Here is a 23,169-nt window from a genome sequence, read left to right on the forward strand (position 1 = left end):
CCCCCAAATGCCAAGGTGACTTCATAATTAAAAAATTGTCACTTGAAAGCAGTCTAGTGTGTCTTCTCAGTAGCTGTTCCTTTCTGTCACTTAATCTTAAAATCCACAAGATATACCTGTCCTGGGAGAATAGTAGCTTAGAATGCAGGGGGATATGGTATATTAAAATTTACATGCTTTTTTTAAAAAAAAAAAAAACCCTGTAGTTCAGTAGCATGAAGTGGTTTGCATTGAAACTGTTGGTAAAACAGAAGAAACAAGCTTTGCCTTTAGTAGCAGTTTAGTAGCTTTGTGCTGTTGGAACAAGCCACACTCCCAGCACCCGTCAGCAGAAGCATGCTGTCCTCCAGCAAATGAACAATTGGAAACTCACTTTAAGATCAGGTGTTGGAGGGGCTTGAGCGAATGGTCTTGCATGCTGTCCGAGTCACCCGTGGTCCCAGCTCACAAGAGACCAAAGTCCAGTCCGGCTTATGTACAAAAGCTTTTATTGAAGAACATTCTTAGCTTCACATCCGAGCTCCATGACTCTACGTCTGTTACGCTTAGACCGCTGAAGTCCCCTCTGAGTCAGTCCCACCTCTACACCAGTTTAAGAGGCTTGTACTGGTCCACCTCTTCCTCTCTTTCCTTTTCCGCAGGGTCTTTCTGCCCCCCTGTGTTCTCTCCCTTCGGGACTCCCCAGAGGCTGAATCCTCTGCCGCCTCCTCCCCCCTCCTTCGGGCTTTGGGACCAGGCTCCTCCCCAGGACTCTCTTCACTTCCGCGCGCCTCCCATTTTGAACTTGGCGCGCGTACGTTGCTCCTGACCTTCCCTTCGACAGTTACACTGCTCTCGATACTACTTTCCTCCCCTTCCGGCAGGACGTCTTGCCCTGATCTCCTTCCCCTCTCTGCTTCCTGTTCTGCTCCTTCTGACACACTGGTCACTCCACCCCCTTCACTCCGTTCTGGCGGAGCAGCCGGTCCCGATCTCCAACTCCCACTGGGGGTTCCCCCTTCTTTTCCCTGCTCCTGACTGCTTCCCCCTCTAGCTCCCCTTGGCTTGACCAGAGGGGCTCCCTTTTGGGAGTCCTCCGATTCACTGGACGGACTCATGGACAATCTTGGGTCATTGTCGTCCTCTTCCTCGTCACCCTGGAATCCTTCCCCCTCGCTCTCTGTCTCCTCCCTCATCTGCGCCTCTCTCCCTGAACCCCTGACACATGCCATATTGAGGCTACCCTGCCAGACCAAATTTGGCCAGAGGTGTCTCCCCCCCCCCGCGTCCCAGCACCATAGAAGATAAGCATGGAAACCCTGTTGGGTTGTGTGACCTGACGTTCTCCCTAGTCGCGCTTGCTGTCCAGAGGCAGAGTATGATACAGGGGTAGTATTTAGCTTAGCCATTCCCCACCACTTCTAGCATTTTGAATAGTTATTATCCTGTGGGTATTGTTTTGGTTTTTTTAGTTTTAAGCCATAGTTTTCAACATGAGCCACTTTTAGGTGCTTTTGATCTTCACTTTCTTTGATCGCACTTCAGCTTTCAATAGAGCCTTCGGCCGCTTCTGCTTGGCATCTAAAAGAAAAAAACAATCCAAGTTGATTTGTGTGTAGCACTTTTCAATGTACAGCCTGGCTTTTACTTGATCCTAACCGCCTTCTGCCATAAGGCCCCTGTTCCCCATTTTCCATTTAGATCACTCTGTGTTCATGGCTTGATGCCAACCGCTGAGATCCAGCTTCCTTCAAATGAAGCTCCAAAATTTGACATAGGGCTGCTTGAAGATCAGAATTAAATTACTGTTTCTGTCACTCTGCTGGAATCTAACCTGTATCTGGGGGGGGGGGGACCATTAATTCTAATACCCACACTCAGCTGCAAGACCTCAGTGTGCCATGCACCAAGGAACTGTATGAACTTAAAGGTCAATGAGTTCAAAGCATCCACTCATAGGCTGCTGTTGTGCTCCTGCATGATTAACTGCTCTGGCTTCCAGCTGGCCTCTGTTAGGGCAGATAATTGCACTACATCTCCGGGTTGGACAGAGTTTATTCCATTCTACCCAATGCAAACTAACTGCAGGCCCTCTGAGGTTGCCTCACTATTTCTCACTGCTCACAACCTTTTTCCTAAACAGCAATTCCTGCATTAACATGGAGACCTGCCTCCTTGAAAGGTGGCTAATTCCTTTTCACGATTAAAAAAAATCCAGTTCTTTTGGGTATTAGAATTTAGCCTAAAAGTTTGTTGGTGGATGTCACCAGTCTTAGATGTTTGAGAACCACAGTAATTAGAGATTATTATTAATTAAACTTGTTGGTCATTTTATCTTGCTCAAGTCAACCCAAAACAACTTAAAAACAAAGAACTCACATAGATACATTAAAACCAAGGTGTGGGGAGGGGGAAATTAACATTTAAAACATCCCACCCACTCTAAAAGTTCATAGATAAAGGCCTGGGTATAGAGGGAAGTTCTTGGCTGGCGCCTAGATATATAATGATGGTACCAGGCAAGCCTCCCTGGGGAGAGCATTTCACAAACTGAGCCACTGCAAAAATGTCCTTGTGTTGCCACCCTCTGGACCTCTCGTTGAGGGAGCACACAAACAAGGGTCTCAGATGATGATTGCTGGGTCCAGGTTGGTCTAGGTCAGTTCATATGGGGAGAGGCAGTACTTGAGGTCCCAAGCCATTGAAGGCTTTATAGGTCTAAACCAGCACTTTGAAGTGGGCCTGGAAACTGATGGACAGCCAATGCAGTTGGGCTAAGATTGGTGTTACATGCCCTGGTGAGCAACGTGGCCACTGAATTCTCTGCCAGCTGAGATTGGAAAGATGGCTTGTGACAGGGCACTGTGCTGAGGCTGAAATTGTTTGTTATCACTCCTCTTCCTGATTTTTAGCAGGTAGTTGTCCTTTCAGACATTACCTGTACAGGTAAAGGGACCCCTGACCATTAGGTCCAGTCGTGGCCGACTCTGGGGTTGCGGCGCTCATCTCGCTTTATTGGCCGAGGGAGCCGGCGTACAGCTTCCGGGTCATGTGGCCAGCATGACTAAGCCGCTTCTGGCGAACCAGAGCAGCGCACGGAAACGCTGTTTACCTTCCCGCCGGAGCGGTACCTATTTATCTACTTGCACTCTGATGTGCTTTCGAACTGCTAGGTTGGCAGGAGCAGGGACCGAGTAATGGGAGCTCACCCCGTCACAGGGATTCGAACCGCCGACCTTCTGATCGGCAAGTCCTAGGCTCTGTGGTTTAAGCCACAGGGCCATTCGCGTCCCCCTGTACAGGTAACCCAAGCCATAACAGCACTCTTGTTTTGACAAGCTTACCTTTTTTACTTGTTTCATCCTGCCCTTCGGCAGCTACACTCGGTGATCGCCGTGCATACGCTGCCTTCATCCGTTCGAGATTCTTTTTCCGCACTTCTTCGTGCGAAACGATGGGCTTGGGATAGTCTTCACCAATGATGCAGCCTGCACGCTCCTGCACGCTCCGTGGTGCTTTCCAAGGCTCATAAATGTAGTCACTTGGAAACTTCTTGAGGAAGGGGAGGTACTTCCTGTGTAAGTTGTAATGATAAAGGAGGAAGTCAGGTGTGTATGGGAAAAGGCTCAGGACATAGTGGCATAGTATGACACCCTGATGCTTTGCAGAGTTAAAATCAATATTCTTAGGTCCAAGTCTGCACTGGAACAGGGTAACAACCACTTCGGTCTCAGAAGTGAGAGAAGTGATTGAATAATACTTTGAGTAGTTCAGAGAATACAGTGGTGCCTCGCAAGACGAAATTAATTCGTTCCGCGAGTCTCTTCGTCTTGCGAAGCACGGCTATTAGCGGATTAGCGCTATTAGCGGCTTAGCGGCTATTAGCGGTTTAGCGGCTTAGAAAAAGGGGGGGGGAGGAAAAAAACTCGCAAGAACTCGCAAGACGTTTCGTCTTGTGAAGCAAGCCCATAGGGAAATTCGTCTTGCGAAGCACCTCAAAAGACGGAAAACTCTTTCGTCTAGTGAGTTTTTCATCTTGTGAGGCATTCATCTTGCGGGGCACCACTGTAGCACCTTGCTAATTTCCATGATAAGAAAAACTGAAATTAGACAAAGTAATGCACTTTTTGCTCTATACATATAGCAAAATTCTTAATGCAGAATTTGGATTAATTTTTTTAAGCATGGCAACATCAAACAATTCTGAAATTACGAATTGTAGAGACCAAAAATCAGCCAGATTAATCCTGCACTTATACCAGTTGCCTCTTAGGAACAGGCAAAGCTAAAGAGATTCTCAACAATCCGGTTACTGTTCCCAGCGGTAAACATAAACTCTGCCAGATAACTTAATGCTTGTTTTAAGTGCAGCAATGCTATATTCTTACACCTACTTTATATACTCTCCATTTTTGTCTGTCTTCTTGCCGAAGGCAACTGGTGAGTAGACACGGAAGAACTGGTGGAAAAAGGCACTTGCAGAAAGCCACTGCCAGTTACCGGCGTTCAAGGACCAATCGGCATCAAGCAGCAGTTCTTCAAAGACCTGAAACAGGAGCAGTTTGGAAAACGAACGCCTTTTGGGAACCCCAAAGAAGTCCAGTCCAATAGTCATAGCTTCCTCATGCTCTACAAGCTCTTTGTAACATTACATTTTAACTATGCTCCTGGTGGAATAGGGGACAGAGGGGACAGTAGTCTGGCTCTCCTTAAAGGGACGGTGAACCCCTGGTGGAATAGGGGACAGAGGGGACAGTAGTCTGGCTCTCCTTAAAGGGACGGTGAACCCCTGGTGGAATAGGGGACAGAGGGGACAGTAGTCTGGCTCTCCTTAAAGGGACGGTGAACCCCTGGTGGAATAGGGGACAGAGGGGACAGTAGTCTGGCTCTCCTTAAAGGGACGGTGAACCCCTGCCACAATGCAGAAAGCAGGAAGCCATAAGGCAAGAGGCGGCAAACTTCTTCAACCTGAGAGCTGCCTACCCTCAGAGGCAACGTTCTGGGGCAGGGGGCAGCAAACTTCTTCAGCAGGGGGCCGGTCCACTCAAACCTTGTGGAGGGCCGGACTATATGGGGGGGGGGATGAATGAATTCCTATGCCCCACAAATAACCCAGAGGTGCATTTTAAATAAAAGGACACATTCTACTCTTGTAAAAACACACTGATTCCCGCACCGTCCGCGGGCCAGATTTAGAAGGCAATTGGGCTGGATCCGGCCCCCGGGCCTTAGTTTGGCTACCCATGTTCTGGGGTCTACATGCCAATAGATGGCAGGCAATGGATAGGACTCCTAACCTTTTGTATATTAGCCTGTTCCTGTCATGCAATAAGTCAGGGGTTTCCATCTACAGTGGTACCTCAGGTTACATACGCTTCAGGTTACAGACCCAGAAATAGTACCTTGGGTAAGAACTTTGCTTCAGGGTGAGAACAGAAATCGTGCTCTGGCGGCACAGCAGCAGCGGGAGGCCCCATTAGCTAAAGTGGTGCTTCAGGGTAAGAACAGTTTCAGGTTAAGAACGGACCTCTGGAATGAATTAAGTACGTAACCAGAGGTACCCCTGTACTCTGTATGCAGAATAAACATGCAGGGCAACTTAAGTATGTTGCTTGGGAAGGAGGGTGTTACAGTGCAAAGCAATTGGGAATCTTGAAAATACAATGGTGTTTTTGTGCTGAGAACTAGGAATGGCGCACGGGGAGAACTCCCAGTTTTGAATGGAGTGTGTGCTCAGGGGCAACCTAACAATTCAGCCACTAAGTAGCTATGGACCCGCCAATAAATCCAGCTTTCCTCTGGCTACAGAGAACATTCTGAACTCTTTCATGATGAACTCCCAACCTGCCTTCACCTTTTGCCCTTCCTCCCAGGATATCCAGAGGTCTCCTCGCGTCAGGAAGCAAGCCACCGCATGCCGTGCCAAATGATGGATCCAGCCCTCTGTGCGCAGCTGCGTCATAATGGCATCTATAAAGGGGTAGCCTGTCCGGCCCTGGCAACAAGAAAGGGAGAGGAAGCTCAGGTTTTCCCTTATCACTATCCCGCTCCTATTTAAGCGGTGCGTGTTATATATAGCAACATTCTTGGAAACACAGATGCAACCCCAAAATATTAAATCATCTATGCAGTCAGGGAATTCTGATCACGTGTACCAAATAAAAGGAAATAAACCGTTCTAGATAAACATTGGAAAAACAGATATTATCAATTATGCAGCTCAATTTCATTGGAGCACAGCAAAATATGTTTACAGAATTACAGTAATATCATGTCAAAACTTGGGAAGAAGTTGATGTAAGAAGGAATGAAGAAAGCTGACATATCTAGAGACAAACCACCAGAATGTCCAGCTTAGTACAGTCTACACCAAGGCTGAGGGCCACGTTCCCTTGTGGTAAACCTTCCAAGGGCCGAATACCTGTTTTGGGTGGGGCTCGATAAAAAAGTGGGTGACTCTTACCCTTGGTACAGTAGTTCCAGTTACAGATAGGTAGCCGTGTTGGTCTGCCATAGTCAAAACAAAACAAATTCCTTCCAGTAGCACCTTAAAGACCAACTAAGTCAGTTCTTGGTATGAGCTTTCGTGTGCATGCACACTTCTTCAGATACCAAGAACACACTTCTGAAGAAGTGTGCATGCACACGAAAGCTCATACCAAGAACTGACTTAGTTGGTCTTTAAGGTGCTACTGGAAGGAATTTGTTTTGTTTTGGTACAGTAGATTATATTACATTAATGCCATGCAAAAGTTGGGTTTCTACATGCACACCAAACCACAAACCCACCCACTCATCCATCCATGTGAAGCATCATCACACATTCCAGCAAGCCAAAAGCACTTGGGTGGTTGTGGCCTAGGGCAAGAGTTCTGAGGGCCAGACAGAGAAGCCTGACGGGCCACCTCTGGCTCACAGGCCTTGTCTGCATTGAGAATTGCAGGTGGGAATCTTTCTCAGCCCTACGTGGAACAACCCGAGTTTGACCCTTTTCTTCTGCTGTAGGAAATAGTAACACCACTAGTCCCATTGGTCTACAGTGTTATATTGGGACGCAGGTGGCGCTGTGGTCTAAACCACTGAGCCTCTTGGGCTTGCTGATCAGAAGGTTGGTGGTTTGAATCCCCGCGACGGGGTGAGCTCCTGTTGCTCTGTCCCAGCTCCTGCCAACCTAGCAGTTCGAAAGCACGCCAGTGCAAGTAGATAAATAAGTACCACTGCGGTGGGAAGATAAACGGCATTTCTGTGTGCTCTGGTTTCCGTCACGGTGTCCCGTTGCACCAGAAGCGTTTTAGTCATGCTGGCCACATGACCTGGAAAAGCTGTCTGTGGACAAACACCAGCTCCCTTGGTCGGAAAGCGAGATGAGCACCACAACCCCATAGTCGCCTTTGACTGGACTTAACTGTCCAGGGGTCGTTTACCTTTTACCTTTTTTAAACAGTGCTATGAATAGTTAAGTGCATAGTGTGGATAATATGTTTGGCCCTGGTGGCGATTGCTTAATCTGCAAATATTTGGGTAGATTGTGAACTTTGCCAAACAACATGCCTCACGCCAGGCTTTGAGGTGCTCCTTGTTGTCATCCCAGTCCACCTGCACACAAACTGGATTGCCCTCCATCTTGTCAAAGTTGGGGATCCCAGCTCCTGCTGTGTAGAAAAACTCCCGCCACAGGAGTTGCCCGTGCAGAGATACCGGTGGGTCAGTGTGTTTCCTCTAGAGAAGCACAGTAGAGAAGGAACAGTAATTATTATTTGGATTGTTTTAGAGCAGGGCCCTAGAGCACAGCTCCCACTACCCCTGACCGCTAGTCATGCTGGCTGGAGATAATGCAAATTTGAGTCCAACAACAGCTGAAGGACCGCTCTTTCAGAGAATCGGAAAACGACACATTTCCTGCAGTATGCTTGAGCTACATGATCAGAATCACAGAGTGATGTTCAGTGGTACAATCTACCAAGAGCAGCACTCTGTGACTCAGCTGCTCACACAGCTTAGCTGTTAAAAAAAGAGGAGCTTCTAAATATAGCCACCGGAGGTCCCACCTGCACAGTATCAATGCATAATGGTCAAATTAAATATTGCAGGTAGCTTTTGCAGTCCACCTTGCCTTGGGTGGCTGATTGCCTCTAGTGTAACAGAAGCCCTAGCCATGTAGATTTGTCACAGCATACCCTTTATATCAGAGTTTTGACAGCCTTGGTCTGGGAAAGATAAAAAAAGTCTTTTTGAGGAAATCTGCAAGGAGCATATACACAACAGAACCCCCTCATCTAGGTCCACAGCCTACAGATTTCTGAAATGGCACTTTGTTGGACCAGAAAGTATCCGGCAGTTGTACCAATGAAAACAGACAGTATTCTGTGATTATATGACAACTGTAGAATTAAAAAAAGCTCCTCTTCTTACCCCCTGGTAGATTTCAGTCAGCTTCCACCAGAACATCCGTACAGAAAGGCACCCAAATTTGACATAGGGGCTGAGAACCGTAGTGCTAGGAGTCAAAGAATTGGGGGATGTGTCAGGCTTCTTAAAATTGCATACCCATGACTGCAAAGAAAAAGGGGAAAATAATGCATAGATAGTTTTGAGGGACGAGATATGTCCAAAGGGCTGCCTTGTGGCTTTCAGGCAAGAGGGCTTTTTGGTGGCGGCCCTGCATTGGGCAGTTCTGTGCCTTGTATATGTCAGTTGCTTTCTTTACTATATTTCAGGCACCAAAGAGCATCCTGTTCTATTGTCCCTGTAATTTTATTTACTCATTTTTAAAATGCATACCCCGCTGAGTTTTCAAAGGAACTCGAGGAAGCTTACAAACCGAACATAACAATCCCCATTAAAATCACAAATGTTGACTGTAGCAAAATCCAAAATAGCCAATAACTGTAGCAAAACTCAAAACACCCAATGAAGCCAATATAGAGCCACAGCAGCCAAAATCAGGCAGCAGCCTGATCACACAGGCAAGTTACAAACAGCCGTGCTTTTAACTAGCTACCTAAGACAACAGTGAATGGGCCCAACATTTCACACTTCGCAATGTGTCCCACAGGGTGGGTGCAACAACCAAAGAGGCCATAGCACTAGCTATCACCACTCATGTTTTCCAGGGTCAATGAATCTGGAGCACAGCTTCAGGTAATGTTCAGGCCATGCAGGGAGGAAAATATGGAAGGTGGCAGTCTCTGGGGTCCCATCTTCAGATGTGGGGCACATTGGCATGGCTTGGGGGGAAATGGTCTTGCAGGCCAAATCTAGGATTGCCATATTTCAGACAATGAAAATCCTGACAGATCTTCCCCCCCCCCCGCAAAGTTGTTGAGTTTTTTTTAAGTTTTGCCCAAATTTGTTGAGTAAAAAAGAAGTTTTTGAGCTATTCTAAAAGGAAATCGTCCAAAACAATGTTGCCGACATAGGTTGCCATACATCCGGATTTTCTCGGACATTTTTTTTTTTTGCGATTTCCGCCCGGACACTGCTTCCGACTTGCAGTATTCCAGGATATGTCTGGGAAATTCTGGATGTATGGCAACCCTAGCCAAATCTGGCCACCAGGCCAGAGATTACCCACCAGTGAAGCAAAGTCTGTTGGGCAAAAGCAACAGACATTTCAGTCACTGTACCGTTCTCTTCATATACAAGTCCAGCCGAGCAATGGCCTCAGATTCTCCTCCTGGATAAAGGTGGGGGCCAGCTGTCTTTGGATCCTGCCCCAGTTCCTCAAGAGAAGGGATACCATACTCCTTATCGTGGTCCTCTGTGACAGGTGTGCTGCACTCTAGGTTAAAACATTGATCCAACAGATTCAAAGCTTGTACGGAACAGTGCATCTCTGGTTTGTCTGGCTCCCTGTGCCCAAATCTTGCCTCTCTCAAACCCCGATGACTCAATCAATGTAATAACTTATCTGATTATTCATAACAAGGCCAAGTCAAAGTACAGTGGTACCTCGGGTTAACAACTTAATTCGTTCTGGAGGTCCGTTCTTAACCTGAAACTGTTCTTAACCTGAGGTACCACTTTAGCTAATGGGGCTTCCTGCTGCCGCCATGCGATTTCTGTTCTCCTCCTGAGGTAAAGTTCTTAACCCGAGTTACTATTTCTGGGTTAGCGGCGTCTGTAACTGAAGCGTCTGTAACCTGAAGTGTCTGTAACCCGAGGTACCACTGTACCTTTTTTGCTAACTTTTTTGACTGCTGTAAATCACACACCTCTTTTCAGCGTTTTTTGTAACACGATGGCAAAATATTTGTCCATTCATTGTCACTTTGGCTCAGTATTATTTGCCTTCAGCAGCTGCCAGATCTGATTAGCTAAGCACCCTTGTGATGTGCTGTTCATTGGCCTGATCTGCACAACACAGTGAACCAACTATGGCTTACTGGGCCTGTGCAAATGTGGATTCCCAGAGAGTTGTTCACAACCCCTTTGCTCCTCTCTGTTCTATTTTACTCCTCACGCTTTGCTCAGCCAAACCTTAGCATGTCATCACAGCATGTGCTGTAGGCCACCCAGAGTGGCTAGCGAAACCCAGCCAGATGGGGCGGTATATAAATAATAAAATCATCATTATCATCCATGGTTAGGCTTATGGTTAAGCTCTTCCCTTGCTAACCATGAACCGCTGCCAAGAACAAACATAAGCACTGAAAATTGTCAATTGGGTGTGGGTAGGCCACCCATCAGGGATGTGAGTGGCGCTGTGGGTTAAACCACAGAGCCTAGGACTTGCTGATCAGAAGGTCAGTGGTTTGAATCCCCGCGATGGGGTGAGCTCCCGTTGCTCGGTCCCTGCTCCTGCCAACCTAGCAGTTCGAAAGTACGTCAAAGTGCAAGTAGATAAATAGGTACCGCTCCAGCGGGAAGGTAAATGGCGTTTCCGTGCGCTGCTCTGGTTCGCCAGAAGCGGCTTAGTCATGCTGGCCACATAACCCGGAAGTTGTACGCCGGCTTCCTCGGCCAATAAAGCGAGATGAGCGCCGCAACCCCAGAGTCGGTCACAACTGGACCTAATGGTCAGGGGTCCCTTAGGCCATCCATCCCAGGAAGGCAGATTATCCCACAGCATTTCTATCCAAGTCACAACTCTCTCACACACTCCAAAGGGCCCACAGTACTTGTCAGAATCCAGAAAAACCTATTGCCTACATCCCGAAGTCCAGGGAGACTCGTACTCACCCTTCATGTTTTCCAAGCTAGGAGCTGGAACTGGCCGTTTTGGAGGACCCAGAGAAGCCAAGACCGTCTGCAGCCGAGTGTAAGTCAGAGGTGCCTTGCCGTTGTTCTCAATGATGATTCTGTTGGAAATTATGACAATACATTATCAGGAATGTCCAGCAATGGATATTTTTTTTCCTTTGGAAGTTGCTTGGAATTCCTTTTTGTAAAAAAATAAAATAAAAATGACTGATATATACAGTTAATAATAATAATCTCTAAAAAACTTTTATCTGGTGGATTCCAGAAATGCATGCAAAATTGTCGTGGCCTTTGCTCTTTGTACCCACCTTTCAGTGTCGTACAAAGTGTGGGACACTTTCTGAACAACTTGGACTCCATGTTCAGCTGCCACCCTCACCACCTCAGCATCACGGCGCCTCGCATAAGGTTCTGTGTCGACTTCAAATGTGAGCAGGGTGACCTTCCACTTCTTAAATAGTTCTGGGAATGCCTCTGCAGGACTGCCACGAACTACAAACAGCCTGAGGAGACACCACAACATTTGAGTGCTCAAAAACCAAGAAAGCGCCAAAGACTAGGTGAGCTTCTGAGGCCAAGACAGAGAGGACTAGGATCTGGGAGGGACAGTATGGCAAACTGACAGCGCTGTGTGCCAGAATTGTAGTTTTTGCACCTGCATTCTAGTAGGCCAATTTGACCCCCACGCCTCCCCATTTGGCCTCTCCATAGAAAACCATTCAGGTTTGGGGAAAGTGCTGTAGAAATGGCCCCTTCAACCTCCCTGGTGTATTTTGAAAACTGGCCTATCCAGTACTTGCCTTGAGTTCAGCTTCTTGAGGCTCTCGTCCAGATCTCTCAGAGATTCAACCAGGAATCTCCAGCGGTTAACGCTGACCCGCATATTCTTCGGGAACCAGGGGTCAAGGATAAAGATAGGGTAGACCTCAGCACTGTCCTTCATAGCTGCTAGCAAGGCAGGGTTATCATGGAGGCGAAGTGCCTTGCGGAACCAGTGTATCGAAATATTCTTCATTCTGTTGCGTCACCAGCCTGTTTCTCCCCACTTTGTATTAGGAGCAGTGTACAAGCAGGAAAAAGCTAGGTGGGAACGGGAGAATATTTTTACTTTTTCACAAAGACAGTGGTACACAAGCTATCTCATTTGGCAGAGATGGGGAACCTGTGGTCTTCCAAGTGTTTCTGAGTTACAACTCCAATCATCCCTGACCACTGGCCATGCAGGATGGGGGTGATGCAATATGACCCAACATCTAGAGGGCCACAAGTTCCCTGTCCTGCCCCGAAGGTTGACCTCACTCAACCCCCACTAAATAAACATTTAGGGAGACACATGGATATAACTTGTAGACTTTTCAGATGGGCAAACTCAAAGGCATGTACTCTGAGGCACTTAAAGACAATACAGTGGTACCTTGGTTCTCAAACGCTTTGGTACTCAAACAACTTGGAACCCAAACACTGCAAACCGGGAAGTAAGCGTTCTGGCTTGCGAACTTTCTTCAGAAGCCGAATGTGCTCCGTTTTGAGTGTTAACGCTTCCGATTTGAGTGCCACACTTCCGTTTTGAGTGTTATGCTGAGGTCTGTCTATTTTTGCTATTTATTTTGCGTTTTTGTGACTCGTTTTGTTTTTGTGACTGTGTGGAACCCAGTTCAGCTACTGACTGATTGATTGTGTGACTGCAGTACATTGTTTACTGCTTTCATTTTATGGATCAATGGTCTCATTAGATAGTAAAATTCATGTTAAATTGCTGTTTGGGGGGTTGTTTTTAAAAGTCTGGAACGAATTAATCCAATTTGCATTACTTTCTATGGGAAAGTGCACCTTGCTTTTGGAACGCTTTGGTTTTGGAATGGACTTCCAGAACAGATTAAATTTGAGAACCAAGGTACCACTGTAGTTAAAAGAGTTCTGAAGCGAGGAAGCTCCAGGTTCCCATGCTCCGTCTCAAATTCTGCCCTCTATTCGCTGTCTGCACTGATGTCAGTCACGTTGAAGGTTAACCCAGCTCCCTCTTAATTAGGGTTTCAAACTTGCTACAACCCTGGTTTCAAATGAATCTTGGTCAGCACAGGACTCTGGCAGGCATTTGCCCAGGGCGGCTGCCTCACTTTGCCCATGTTCACAATCTGGTTGATCAAAGAGTGGATTTTCCCAACCCTTTCAGCGAATGCTGGTGGATGAATTAGCAGGTTTAATCTGTTTGCTGTGAGCACCAAAATAAGAGGCCAATCAGTATGTCTGATTAACATAAAGTACAAAAAGATGATCTTCCAAGTGCAGTAAAAAGATGTGAAAGCTAAGCAACATCTGTAATAAGCTTCATCTCCTTCAAGACTAGACTAGTGGGGTTCTCCCCCCCCCAAAAAAAAATATATAACACAGTGCAATGTGTCCACCCAGAAGTACATGTCAATAAGTTCAATGAGGTTTGCTGCCAGGTACAGTAGAATTATTGCCTTAAAAATGCATTTGAACGTATTTCCCACTACTTTGAAATGGGTGAATGTTTTAAACGGAGAAATACAAGAGCTCCAGCTTTAAATGAAGTATAAATTTAAAGCAATGCTGCATGCGGACAATACTTTGCATTGCAAATTAATTGATATGGCTATATTTGAGCTATTTTGAGTAACATTGGAATACTAATAAATTTGTATTTTAAAAAATATTTCTGCATTGCAGATACAGGGAGGAAGCCAGTTGAAAACAATCCTTAGAAAATTAAAAAAATAAATAGCAATATATGCATCATACACAGTAGCCTCGAAGCTTCAGCTTGTGTGCAGCTGGATTCACAGTTGTAGAGCGCAAATTAATTAACCAAATCTCAATATTCCAGCAAGCGCCTCTACTGCCATCAGCCTACGGGGAGGCAGTTGTGCATGATCCAGCATGTGCAGGCTCTTGTTTTTGGCAAACCGGTGGCAGCCCACATTCAGCATGCAAAACCCTCCTTCAGTCTTATGCAAGCATTAACAAAGCGATGCACGCAGCAATGTCAAATGGATCTGCTGCTTACACAATACCAACAGCAATTGTGCGTCCAAATCATGTATCTTCCACAAGTTCAAAATCTTGTTTTACACTTGATCCTTATGCAACAGCTCAGAGCTATTCTACACAGGACACTTATGAGGATGTAAAGCCTTGGTCACTGCCCTGTTTAGGTCAAGGAAGGGTCATTGCTCAGTGGTTAAAGCATCAACCTCACAGGCAGAAGGTCCCAGGTTCAATCCTGGGTATCTCCAGGTAAGGATGGGAGAAAACTCATCTTGAAACCCTGGAGAGCAGCTGCCAGTCAGTGTAAATGGTACTGAGCTAGATGGACCAACATGGGACATGGGTGGCGCTGTGGGTTAAACCACAGAGCCTAGGACTTGCCAATCAGAAGGTCGGCGTTTCGAATCCCCGCCACGGGTTGAGCGCCCGTTGCTCAGTCCCTGCTCCTGCCAACCTAGCAGTTCGAAAGCATGTCAAAGTGCAAGTAGATAAATAGGTACCACTCCGGCGGGAAGGTAAACAGTGTTTCTGTGCACTGCTCTGGTTCGCCAGAAGCGGCTTAGTCCTGCTGGCCACATACCCGGAAGCTGTACGCCGGCTCCCTTGGCCAATAAAGCGAGATGAGCGCCGCAACCCCAGAGTCGGCCACGACTGGACCTAATGGTCAGGGGTCCCTTTACCTTTACACATTTAATAATAAATTCCTGCAAGACAAAAGCATCAGAGAAAGAGCTGAGCTAGAAACTTTCTTGCTGATGTGCTAGTTTTCTAGTTGAGCTGAGAGGCTTTTTTTCCCCCCTTAAGAAAGGTTTTGCTGTTGACATCCCTCCATCTGTGGGGACAATGGAGGAGTGTGCCTTTCCCGGTGAAGTCAAACTGCTGGAAGGTTGCAGCTTCTGCTGTGGGGAAGAGCTGCTAAAAGGGGCATTCTCCATCTGCAGTCTGAAACAGTACAGCACTCAGCTAGCTTATTCCGCAACTGCAACACGTGTCCAACCAGCCTCAGGCTGCCAGCCTATCTCCACTTACCTGGGAGTAAGATCTATGGAACTCAGTAGGATTCAGAGCTGAGTAGGCATGCAGGGTTAGTCCGCCTAGAGTCTTCGAGGCAAAGGAGAAAAATCTTATAAAGAGCTATTTCTAACCTCTCTCCACCCTCTGCGACCCCACTTCGGCTCTTGCAAACCGGTTATACTTGCGTAACTTAGTGATGCCCAACCTCACAGCATCCGAGAAGTTACACAACTGCGCTCTGTCACTCTGGGGCGTGACTTACTGCTCCTGCAGCCTCGCCCCAGCCGCATACTCGATTACTCTGGGTTGGTTTAAAGAAACGGAGCTCCCGCCCGTTACTCGAGAGTCATCGGGCATGAGTAGTATTCACACGTGCCGTGCAAATCGGGGTTTTGCCCCAGTCCTAGGCACAGTGACGCGACAGTACGTCCCGCTGAGTTCAATGGAGCCCTAGTTCTCGGTAAGCGTGCTCTGGATCGCAGCCTTGGCAGCTTGATCTTAAATATTTATTTACTAGGAAATATACCATTGCATATACCCAACAGGTTTTTTGTACTTCTGGATCTCCCCTGCAGACTTGCAGCCGCAACGTCTCGTGTGAAAGAGAGCCCGTGTTTTTTGAATGCAATGGGGGGGGGTTGTGGGGGGGGGGAGTTAGATGATCACTTGTAATGACACCCTGGAATGGAATTTACTCTTTTCCATTTGCTAGACAAAATAGGATTGCCATTTCTTTTCGCAGCTGCAGACTTTGCAGCTGCAGCCCGAAGCACACATCGGAGCCGGTCCAATTGGCCTCATTGGCACGTGCTTCTGATTAAAGATGCATAGTTGCACTTAACCACCGAAAAAGGGGGCAAAGGGATGCCAGAGGAGCTTTAAAATGCTACCCCCCAAAAAGAAGGCGGGGTGAAAGGCGATTGAAATGCATCGCTTTTCAGTTTTGTTTTGTTTTTCCTCTGGATTTTTTTCCTTTAAAAATTTGGACCAGTTTGGAAAGTTAGCCTTGGTGAAGACTTGACGTTTTCATGCCCCAAAAAGTTTTTGATTTGAGTTTCCATTGAATGAGGCTGTATTTTAATATTTTAATGTTTTAATGTTGTATTTTAATCTTGTTTTTATGTTGTATTTCAATCAATTTGTTTTATATCAGGTGTTGGCCGCCCTGAGCCTGGTCTTGGCTGGGGAGGGCAGGGTAATAATAATAATAATAATAATAATAATAATAATATCGCCCCGGAACTTCCAAGAATTGCAAGTAGCAATAGTGTAATCCTATACCTGCTAACTCAGAAGTAAGGCTGCAATCCTAACACCATTTGCTGGGGAGAAAACTACACTGAATTCTATAGGACTTACTCTTGAGTAGGCATTATTAGCCTTGCCCGCCAAGTCAATGTGTTCAGGGGGGCCACCTACTTCCAGGAAAATGGATATACAGAATTGCAACCTTAAGTCCAGCCTCCTGGGCGTGTTTTCTCGGAAGTGGTTTAACGAAGTTTACAGTACTTCCATGCAGGCGTGCGTCTGAGCGCTCCTCTAAGCAGCCTTAACGGTTGTTCAATTTCTTTTTCTTTTGGGCCGCCCGCAGAAAAGCACCTTTGCAAGTGAGGTGCCGCCGGGGAGCGATTCAGCAAAGGCGCTTTCGAGTCATCTGGAGAACTTGCAAAGCGCCACAAGATCCTCCTCCTTGCACAAAAAAAGCCAAAACAAAGCAGCGTCAGGGGGCACCCGAGAGGTCCTTGGCACGCAGGCGAAGAGGGAAGTAGCCCCGGCAAGTTCCTCCGGAGGCAGCAGGGACCGATCGATCGCGCCCACTTCGGAGGGGATCTGCTTCGCCCCGGCTCCTCGATCGCCAGAAGGAAAGGGAACCGGGCCGAATTGTGACCATCGCGGCAGGATTTTACGCAGCTTCGCTGTGGCCCGAGCTCACTTGCAGAAGGAAAGGTTGGTTAATCCGGCTAGCTAGGATGCTGTGCGCCCTTGCTTGGGAGCATAGGAGCAAGGTCCTAGGGGCAGAGGGGTCTTCGCCCCCCCCCAAAAAATAAAATATTTGAGGGCCCCCCCCCAAGTTTATTGGCATTGTCATTCAAATGGTATCCGTGCACCACGTCGATTTATTGCAGGGTAGGGCTTGCTTAGCGCCCCCTCCCCCCAATATTTTATTCAAGTTGGCACCCTGCTTGCGAGTAAGCCCCATCGAATTTAGACTGCCCTTTTTCTCCGGAGTAAACTTGCATAGGGCTCCGGCTGCGGGTCCGTCCTTCCCTTCTCTCTTTCTGATCGCAGTTTCTCGTCGATGCCTCCGGTTTGAGCAGCGGTTTGAACAGCTACTTCCTAAGTAAAGTTGCAAAATGCCGGAGGAAGCCTTTGCAAGCGCTGCCTTCCGCGCCCAGGCGGGCGACGGGGACTCCAAACCAATTTCGGCCTCTCTTCCTGGCTTGTAGTTTTTAAATTCTTTGTGCCGCGATCGTAGACCGCGCCGTTTAAATCCAGTGGTTTGTAGCCAACGACGTTCTGCTCAAAGTCGACCCGCTCAGAGCAGACCCATTGAAATCGATGCACCGATATTAGTCGTGTACATTTATTTAAACGGGTCCACGCTGGGGGGGGGGGGGGCGGGGAGAGAGAGAAGCCTGTTCTTTTTTTAGACGGAACAGAAGTAGTTGAGGGTTCAGGGTTGAGCTTGGATGGTGAAGTAAGGCAGTCAGATGGGGTAAATCTGATTGCAGCACTTGCTCTCCCCCCCCCCCCCATATAGCAAAACTACACCGGATTGCACCAGTTTGGGTACACAGTTCTAAAACTCCACTGCTCTTAATTCTCTCCCCCCCCCCCAATGTATGCCTTGGAATGCAAACTGATGCACTTCGATGTTAGATAAGAGTTTTTAAACTTTTCCTTGGAAGCAGATTTATAACAGTCATAAAATTAAAATCTTACAACATTGCAATTCTCTGCATGTTTGCCTAAAAGTAAGTCTACCGAGGCTGCATACACACCATGCATTTAAAACACATTATTATTATTATAATTAGTTCAATTTATATGGATTACATATAAATCACATACATAAATGACTTCTAGTCTGGGAACTGTAGTTTGCTTCGGGTGCTGGAAATTGTATCTTTCTGGGGGTGAACTACATTTCCCAGCATTCTTTGGGGAAGCCAGATGTTTTAAATGTATGGTGTGTTTGCCGCCTGTGAAGCCTACACCCAAGTAAGTCTGCTGCGTTCAGACTCTGGGCCCCCAACATGTTGCCCTCCCACATTGTTTCTTCCCAAGGACCCCTGGCCCTCTTTTTAAAAAGAAAAGAAGGGGGACTTTTGGCCTTTGGGGTGTCCAGCATGCTTTCCCACTGTGTTTTATTAGTTTGAGAGCACACTGAGGGGCAGGTTTCTGAGCATCATCAATTTTTCTCCTGTGAAATGTGTTTTTTTGTGGTGTCCAAAAAAGTTGCTCAGATTTTCAAATGTGTCCTTTGATCCAGAAAGACCCCTCAATTAGGTTGGAGTTTAACTGGGTGCTGCCTGGACCAGGCTTGACAGATGAGTGGGACCACCCACTTGAGGGTATAATGTCGGGCGAACCTGTTTTTGCCCACAAAGTTCTGTCAATCAAAGCAAGGTGCCCAGAGCAAGCCTTGACAACCAGCTGGTCGTCATGTTGAAGTTTACAAGAGCTGGCAGTCAGCTGATTGTCACCCTTTCCAAAGTCCTGTGCTTTGGAGGTGGTGCTGATCAGCTGATTGGTGATGCTTGCAAACCCTCTTTGGCTCAGCCATGTCTTTACCTGCCCACAGCTGCCATCCTACGGCACACCTCTTCCCAAATCAGCAATGGGAGCATGCTGGATGCTGAGTAAACAGGAGTGTGGGCATGTCGGATTTATTGAGTGTATTTGTTTGTGAGTTGTTAAGATTTTGATTTATGATATTTATTTTTTAAATATCAAGCTGCTGTGCTAGTTCGGAGAAGTGTGGGGCTTATAATTTGCCTTTTCCCCCTGAAGCTTTAGACCTTACTGCAGTAAACTCTTCTCTGCAATTGGAAGTCTAAAACAGAAAATTGGGAATTGGCACACACTCCATATGTATGTACTAAAAATGGCCTGACAGCAAAAGATAACCCATAGATTGCATACTGCCCACCTCTATTGCAGGCTGCTTGTTTGTGTGTAGGTCAGGGGGCAAGCCTGTTGAGGACTGCATTCCTTTGGGTGGGGTATAACCCGAGGGAGCCGTGTGGTGGCAGTGGATGGACCAAAGACAACTGTGGGTGGGGCCAGATCTTTTTCTCTCTGCCCACCCTTTTCTTCCCTCCCCAGCGAACTGGATGGATTAGCTCACTTGTCTTGCCAGCGTTCAGGTCTGAACTAATTGCTTCCAGGGGTCTTTTGAAACTGGGCCAAGGCAGCCCTAAGGCCACTGGTTGCTCATCCCTGATGCACAAATTGGCTGAAGTGGCTGGTTTGGTGGGGTGGGAGGTTTAGACAAGCAATAAAGTTCTGCTTTGAATAGCGATGGGGAGAAATTTGATTCAGGTCACATTTAAAGGCAAACCCACCTAATTCTCACTTTCTGAAACAGGGTGCAGATCAAAACCCAGGCACCCTTCAAAATTCACACTTCTTGAATTTTGCAATGCAGTTCTGGAGCCCATGCATATAAAAACTCATATACCGAGATCAAGTGCCTATCAAAGGGCATATAATAGTGAAAATAGCATACAAAAAATCATAACTTTTGGTTAAAGCATGGACAGAAATAATGATAATTTTTGTGCATTTTTTATTATTATTGCAGATCGATGCAGAAACGGAATGGAACAGCCTTGTGAATGAACACACGCAAAACGGCTGCGAGCCAGAACTGATCAGTCCGTCCCTAGAAAACAGTCTTGCTATTGGGATGGCAGGTCAGTATGTCAAAGTCATTTGTGTGTACAGTGGTACCTCGGTTTATGAACTTAATCCGTTCCGGAAGTCCATTCTTAAACCAAAACTGCTCTTAAACCAAGGCGCACTCTCCCTAATGAGGCCTCCCAATGCTGGTGCCCTTCCACTGTTTGGATTCCTTTCTTCAACTGAGGTAAAGTTCTTAAACCAAGACACTATTTCCGGTTTTGCGGAGTTTGTAAACCAAATTGTTCTTAAACCGGACTGTTCTTAAACCAAGGTACCACTGTATCTGTGTTTATTTTATATCTGTGTGTGTATACACACTAAGATCACCAGTTCATACAATGTAACATAGTATACAACGATATATACAGTAAAATGTAAAATACCATAAAGAAAGTGCAAAACGATCATTGAAATGACCGAAAAATTAAAACCATTACATGGATCTGCCTTGGTTAGATCTCTCTCTGCTGCCCGCTGTTCACTTACCCTGATTCTGAATTGGTGACTTTACAGGCTGGTTCAAGGCGATTCTGCAGAGGTCCAGAAACACTTCCAACTCCTCAAAATGCCACTTGAACAATATTTCTAAACCTTCGCCTTCACCTTCTCCATTGAGTAGTTCCAGCACCACAACAAGCAGCTCGACAACCAGCCCCAAACAGGTGCCCTCTGCCTCCCAGGTAAGCGTGAGCGTTTCAGGCAGCGCCCGCTGGAACAAGTTGTATGACGTGTGCATCTGCCACAATGAGGGCGACCTTGGGTTTGTGGAGGAGCTGGTCTCCTACTTGGAGAGCCAGCCAGAACGCTTCCGTTGCTTCCTCCAGCCCCGGGACTCTGCCCCGGGGGGTGCCATCGTCACGGAGCTGTGTGACGCCGTCCAGAACAGCCACTGCTGGGTGCTGCTCATCACGCCCAACTTCCTCAAGGATCCTTGGTGCCGTTACCAAATGCACCAGGCTTTGACGGAGGCACCCATGGCGAATGGGCGCACCATACCAGTTCTGAAGGACATGGACCGCAAAGACTATCCCCGGGAGCTCCGATGCCTCTATTACATCAGCGTGATGCTCCAAGAGACCAGCTTCAGGCAAATCAGAGAGACAGTGCTGCGCTGTAAGTAAGAGAGGCCTTCTTAGCACCTTAACCATTTCTGTGGGCACATGTCAAGGAACGTGCTGAGGAGGGCTGCACTGAGGAAGAACGGTGGGAGCCTCCCCCTGCTCCTGATCAGGATCCTGAATCTTCCCAGGAGCAGGAGGACAGTATAGATTTGGAATAGTGGTTTGCAGAGGGGCATAGTTCAGAAGGCAGAAGCTGGGAAATACTGGATGGGGAACAGCTAGGAGAAGAAAGACTGGGAGAGAGAGAGAGTTAACAGATTCACTGTCTCTGGAAAGCATTCATCCGCTCTCTCCAAGATAAAAAAGAGCTGAGAAAGTGGCAGAACAGAAAGCACAGAGGGTATAAGCTCAGGTGACAAGACGTAGGAGTGACGTGGATGATAGGGATGTAAGGGGGTGGAATTCTTAGTTGGGAGCACCGCCATTCCTAGGAGATGGGTTCTTTGTTCTCTCACTGTGATCATTAAAGTTTCTAACTGGTAAAAAGACTCCTTTTCCTTTGTTCTGCTTATCTACTGCCACGGTGGGGAGGAAGCTAATTCCCTGAAGCTTGACAGCGCATCAGTTATACTCCACAAATTCACAACCACAGTTTCTTCGTCCTCGCTTGTCTGACAGTCCTATTCTCTCCCTGACCCCCTCCTCTCTGTTATAACTGCCTCAGCTGCCCCTTCTGATCGGCAAGTCCTAGGCTCAGTAGTTTAGACCACAGCGCCACCCGTGTCCCACCTTGGTTTAAGACAACTTCCTATGTACAGCCCTGCAAGCCAATAGATGCAACTGCTTGTGGCAAAATGTTAGAAAGCAATGCCTGTTTACTGGGTGCTAACCATGGAGTTTTTATGAATGGGTGAAGGTTGTCTGAGGTTTCATAATTGTCTAGTTCAAAGCTCCTAACAGCTTTTGTCTCTCTCTCAGATCTTCAGGAGCTCTGTCAGAACACAAGCAGAAGAGCCGAACTGGACATCCTTCAACAGAATAAAGGCTGAGCCAAAGGAACATCTTATTGTGCATCTGGGATTGGTGAAGAAGTCTTCGTGGTGTTCTCTCTCTCTAGCGGACCTGACCTCTCACACGGTTTGAAGGGCAGATCCCATCCTAGCTTGCAGTTCACAATCTGGAAAGGTCACAAACTGGTTATCAGTCTGGTGTGCTTTATTCTCTGATAGTCTTAACTGGAATGATTGTGTTAGTTCTGCCCACCACAATCATAGGGACACTAATATTAACACTTGGGCCATGCTGGAAAATATTGAAGTGTGAGCTGCCCCAGTTCACAGTGCCAGCCTGCCAACCCTGCCCTCCATTCCATTCCCTCTCAGCCCCCAATTTCTCACCCTTTGCCACAACAGTAATTTTGTGCCCATTGTAGATGCCAGGTTCTCATTGTGCTCAATTTAGCTTCTCTTGCCCGCAAAAACAAACACTTGAGTTTCTTCTATTTTTAAGTTTAGGTCTCCCTCAATGAAGGATTACCATTTTTGCCCCAGAATCCTCCAGGAAGCTTGTGACTAGCCAGAAATTTGAAAGAAGTCGTATCTGACACAAGTTTTCATCATAGGCCTGACTGCTAAACTGTATCTGAAATTTGGACCTTATCTGTTATGCTTGGGTTGAAAGCATATTCATTTTTTTTCACTTGACTTTTACCATATACACCAGGGCAGTCCAACACGTGGACTGAGGGCCACACATGGCCCTCAAAGCCCTTTTTGGCAGCCTTTGGCAACATTTGGACCCCCTCCCCTTCCCAGGAGCAGGAGGGCAGTATAGATTTGGAATAGTGGTTTGCAGAGGGGCATAGTTCAGAAGGCAGAAGGTGGGAAATACTGGATGGGGAACAGGAAAGGTCACAAAGGAAGGTGTGAGGGCTCTGATAGGGTCCTAGCATCTTCCTGCCTCCTTCACAAAGCCTAGTTAGCATACTCTCCCAGCT

General features: G+C 47.0%; 3 protein-coding genes across 3 annotated transcripts in view; 2 read left to right on the forward strand and 1 right to left on the reverse strand.

Annotated features, from left to right (window-relative positions):
• Nucleotides 1-23,169, forward strand: part of FOXRED1 (FAD dependent oxidoreductase domain containing 1) — a 233,671-nt gene that overhangs the window by 16,952 nt on the left and 193,550 nt on the right. The gene's annotated exons all lie outside the window — the stretch shown is intronic.
• LOC309331869 (cryptochrome-1-like) lies at nt 1,244-15,393 on the reverse strand. Its single transcript, XM_081844410.1, has 11 exons — nt 15,220-15,393; nt 11,982-12,261; nt 11,490-11,684; nt 11,161-11,279; nt 9,606-9,760; nt 8,392-8,532; nt 7,531-7,698; nt 5,834-5,974; nt 4,374-4,525; nt 3,324-3,553; nt 1,244-1,560 (listed from the first exon to the last, which is right to left on the reverse strand). Exons 2-11 carry the CDS (start codon nt 12,194-12,196, stop codon nt 1,484-1,486), a joined length of 1,593 nt encoding a protein of 530 aa, XP_081700536.1. The 5' UTR covers nt 12,197-12,261; nt 15,220-15,393; the 3' UTR covers nt 1,244-1,483.
• Nucleotides 16,767-22,975, forward strand: TIRAP (TIR domain containing adaptor protein). Its single transcript, XM_081844476.1, has 4 exons — nt 16,767-17,151; nt 20,012-20,123; nt 20,626-21,225; nt 22,152-22,975. The coding sequence occupies exons 2-4, from the start codon at nt 20,117-20,119 to the stop codon at nt 22,220-22,222; spliced, it is 678 nt and encodes a 225-aa protein (XP_081700602.1). The 5' UTR covers nt 16,767-17,151; nt 20,012-20,116; the 3' UTR covers nt 22,223-22,975.

The sequence above is a fragment of the Podarcis erhardii genome, assembly GCF_964252035.2.
Source record: "Podarcis erhardii genome assembly, chromosome: 16".
Classification (NCBI taxonomy): domain Eukaryota; kingdom Metazoa; phylum Chordata; class Lepidosauria; order Squamata; family Lacertidae; genus Podarcis; species Podarcis erhardii.

Excerpts from the sequence above, each read along its gene's own strand:
- TIRAP (XM_081844476.1), top strand. Across the intron at positions 21,226-22,151 it reads CAGAGAGACAGTGCTGCGCT|ATCTTCAGGAGCTCTGTCAG; the intron begins GTAAGTAAGAGA and ends TCTCTCTCTCAG.
- LOC309331869 (XM_081844410.1), bottom strand. The coding sequence starts at position 12,196 with ATGAAGAATATTTCGATACACTGGTTCCGCAAGGCACTTCGCCTCCAT. Across the intron at positions 11,685-11,981 it reads CTCAAGAAGCTGAACTCAAG|GCTGTTTGTAGTTCGTGGCA; the intron begins GCAAGTACTGGA and ends GTGTCTCCTCAG. Across the intron at positions 9,761-11,160 it reads TAGCTTGGAAAACATGAAGG|AGTGCAGCACACCTGTCACA; the intron begins GTGAGTACGAGT and ends GTTTTAACCTAG.